The sequence below is a fragment of the Alligator sinensis genome, unplaced genomic scaffold, assembly GCF_000455745.1.
Source record: "Alligator sinensis unplaced genomic scaffold, ASM45574v1 scaffold1333_1, whole genome shotgun sequence".
Taxonomy (NCBI): Eukaryota; Metazoa; Chordata; order Crocodylia; family Alligatoridae; genus Alligator; species Alligator sinensis.
Window position 1 is genome coordinate 54100 of NW_005843200.1, and position 3100 is coordinate 57199.

The following is a 3100-nucleotide window of genomic DNA, read 5'->3' on the forward strand; positions in this document are numbered from 1 at the left end:
CCACTGTGCAATGGGGCTGATATCTCTTGGAGGCAGCAGTGTGTGTGCGAGATCTCATGGATGTGTGCATGCACACACAGCAGGGGAAGGGGGAAGGGAGTCAATATTCAAGCCTAAGTTTAGCACATCTGTTGGGCTGGTCCTGAGACCCCCAAGTGCAAAGACCACACCCCAGCACACACTGCCTACTGACCTCTCCTCCGTCAGCGTGGACCCCACCCAGGCCTGACCAATGACCGTGTCAGCCGGGAGTGGATAAAAGTGACCCCGAGGGGTCTGCAGCTCAGTTTCTGCTTCCCGACATCACTGCAGTTGCAAGCAAGCTATCGTTCGCCACCATGGTGCAGTGGTCAGCTGAAGAGAAGCAGCTCATTACCAGCATTTGGGGCAAGGTCAAGGTGGAGGAATGCGGTGGGGAAGCCTTGGCCAGGTAGGCTGGTCCCAGGGACCTCTGCTCAGCCCTCACCGGAGGCTTCCTGCACACAGACGTGTTCACCGTGGCTCTGCTTGTGTCTCCCTCTCTCTAGGCTGCTCATCGTCTACCCCTGGACCCAGAGGTTCTTCTCCAACTTCGGGAACCTCTCCAGCCCCACCGCTATCACTGGAAACCCAAAGGTGCGTGCCCATGGCAAGAAGGTGCTCACCTCCTTCGGGGACGCTGTGAAGAACCTGGACAACGTCAAGGGCACGTTTGCCAAGCTGAGCGAGCTGCACTGTGACAAGCTGCACGTGGACCCCGAAAACTTCCGGGTGAGTGAGATTTCCAGCTTCTCCCTGGCCCTCTTCAGTCCCCTAAATAGGCCCCTACCACCCTCTCTGGGTTATACAGGAGCTTATACAAGCGTTTGCATTCACATGGGGTGAGATCCTTTGCTGTGTTGAAATCAGTAAAACGGTATTAAGTGAGGATCAGGGCCACGTGGCTGATGCCTGGGATGGGATGGTTATGCCCCTCCCTTTAGATATCCTTTTTTCCAGCCTAAACCAGAAGGCTTAAATGGCCATTGTGCATGTGCCCAACCAAGTGATGCCAAGTACATGGCTGTGAGAGATAAAGTTGAGGGCACTGGCATGGGGGTGAAGAGTGTACGGACCAGAGGCAGTGCTGGGGTTGTGGATGGGGAGGACCTAGCCGGGCCATGTGCCACAGGGATCCAGAGTCAGGAGGGGTATGAGGGGTAGAGGAGATTGGTGAGAGAGAGCCCTATAAGACATCAAGGAGGGGGGATTAGAGGGCTGAGGAGAGGCACATGGAGACTGTATGATGAGTGGGGGTAGAGTGAAAGGTGGGAAAAAAGTGGTGGAAGCAATGGATGAACAGAGGTGAAAAGGAGGGGAGAAGAAGAGTGGAAGTTTGAGGGTGGTGGGTGAGAGGCCTGTGCCCAGCCCTAAGGAGGAGACAGCAGCCTGAGAACAAAAGGAGAGGAGCCACATAAACCCAGGCCCCACATAGGCCACATTCACACCCAACACTTAGGCCTGAGGTGACCTATTGGCCTCATCTTGGCCTACAGACCCCGTGTTGGCCTACAGGCCTTGTTTGGCCTACAGGTCTTATGTCATCCTACAGGCCTCGTCTTGGCCTATGGGCCTTGTTGGGTCTTCAGGTCTTGTGTCATTGTACAGGCCTTGACTTGGCCTACAAGCCTCGTGTTGGCCTACAGGCCTCATGTTGGTCTACAGGCCTTGTGTCACCCTACAGGTCTTGTCTTGGTCTACAGGCCTCATGTCTAGGGTGGTCATCATAGAGGATAGTCCGGTTGTCCTCTATCCTCTCTTAGTACAAAACTGGACACCTTTATGTCCTCTATTTTTCTCTTCAAGAGAAAAATAGAGGACATAAAGGTGTCCAGTTTTGTATCAACAGAGGACAGAGTAGCAGAAAACTGGAATGTCCTCTATGATGACCATGCTACTCATGTCACCCTTCAGGCTTCTCGTTGGCCTACAGGTCTCATATCAGCCCCAGGCCTTGTGTTGTCCTGGCCCATTGCCCAGGGTGGGGGGACTGGTGAACTTCACTCTGCAGCAATGAAGGGAAGGGTGTCGGGGACTGAAGCAAAGAAAGAAAAGGATGGACTCAGAAGCAGAAATGGCTAAAGGAACATAACCTATATGTGGTAGTGAGACAGCTCTGGCACTCTCAGCAATAGAGTATCTTTCCTGGCAGTGAAAATTCAGCTCTGAAAGGTCTCCTAAACACGAAACTATCTGTCTGTCAAGAGGGCTGGGCTTCTGACTACCTCTCTGTTTGACTCTCCTCACCACAGTATCTTAGCAGTAGCAGAAAGAGGGCGTTAGGGGGGCATATGGGAAACTAACTCATTCAGAGAGGCACCAGCTTCCATCGCCTAGCAGTTAATAGTGAATGCTAGCAGCCCAGACTGGCAACACTTGGACACAGAAACGCAGTGCTGATTCACTGATGCATCTCTTTTCTTCCCCCATCCAGCTCCTGGGAGACATCCTCATCATCATATTGGCAGCTCACTTTGCCAGGGATTTCACCCCCGCTTGCCATGCCGCTTGGCAGAAGCTGGTAGGGGTGGTGGCTCATGCACTGACTCGCAAATACCACTAAGGCAGCGGGTGATGAAGAGATCCTGCTTCCTTCCAGGTCTGCTACAGGCCTGGAGATGCCTTCTGGGTATTTATGGGCTGTAACAGTCAAATAAAAACCATGCACTGAAGTGCACATGTCCTTGTGTCTCTGCTGGGAGTGGGAAGGGGCGGGAGGGTCTGGACTTCTGGGGGAGGCCTGATCAGATGTGTCATTAATAGGACAGGATTTGCTGGCTTGCATTCCTGAGTTTTCAGGGTTCCCTGCATGCTAAATAGCATTGTCCTCAATAGCCAGCACCAGGCCTTTCCCAGCACAGCCCTCTCAGGCAGTGACATGCTGCAGAGAGGGATACGGTGCAGAAGAGAAGACTGAACTGAAGAGCCTTCAGCTCTCTGCAGGGTGATTGCAAAGAGGATGGAGCTGGTGGCAGATGACAGAACAACGGCAGATGACAGAACAACGGCAAGTCTTTCTCTTGCTCGGGATTATCACCCTCTGCACCTCAGACCTACAAGAAATGTGCCAAAAAATCATGGC

The 3100-nt window shown here is 53.0% G+C and overlaps 1 protein-coding gene across 1 annotated transcript; it reads left to right on the forward strand.

Annotated features, from left to right (window-relative positions):
• Positions 1–305: 305 nt before the first annotated feature.
• LOC102372439 (hemoglobin subunit epsilon) lies at positions 306–2680 on the forward strand. Its single transcript, XM_006037930.1, has 3 exons — positions 306–430; positions 528–750; positions 2453–2680. Exons 1-3 carry the CDS (start codon positions 339–341, stop codon positions 2579–2581), a joined length of 444 nt encoding a protein of 147 aa, XP_006037992.1. The 5' UTR covers positions 306–338; the 3' UTR covers positions 2582–2680.
• Positions 2681–3100: the final 420 nt, after the last annotated feature.

What these genes read in the sequence shown, in the direction of transcription:
- LOC102372439 (XM_006037930.1), top strand. Translation starts at nt 339, where the DNA reads ATGGTGCAGTGGTCAGCTGAAGAGAAGCAGCTCATTACCAGCATTTGG. An exon ending in GGTGGGGAAGCCTTGGCCAG is followed by an intron (nt 431 to 527) that starts GTAGGCTGGTCC and finishes CCCTCTCTCTAG; the next exon opens with GCTGCTCATCGTCTACCCCT. An exon ending in TGGACCCCGAAAACTTCCGG is followed by an intron (nt 751 to 2,452) that starts GTGAGTGAGATT and finishes TCCCCCATCCAG; the next exon opens with CTCCTGGGAGACATCCTCAT.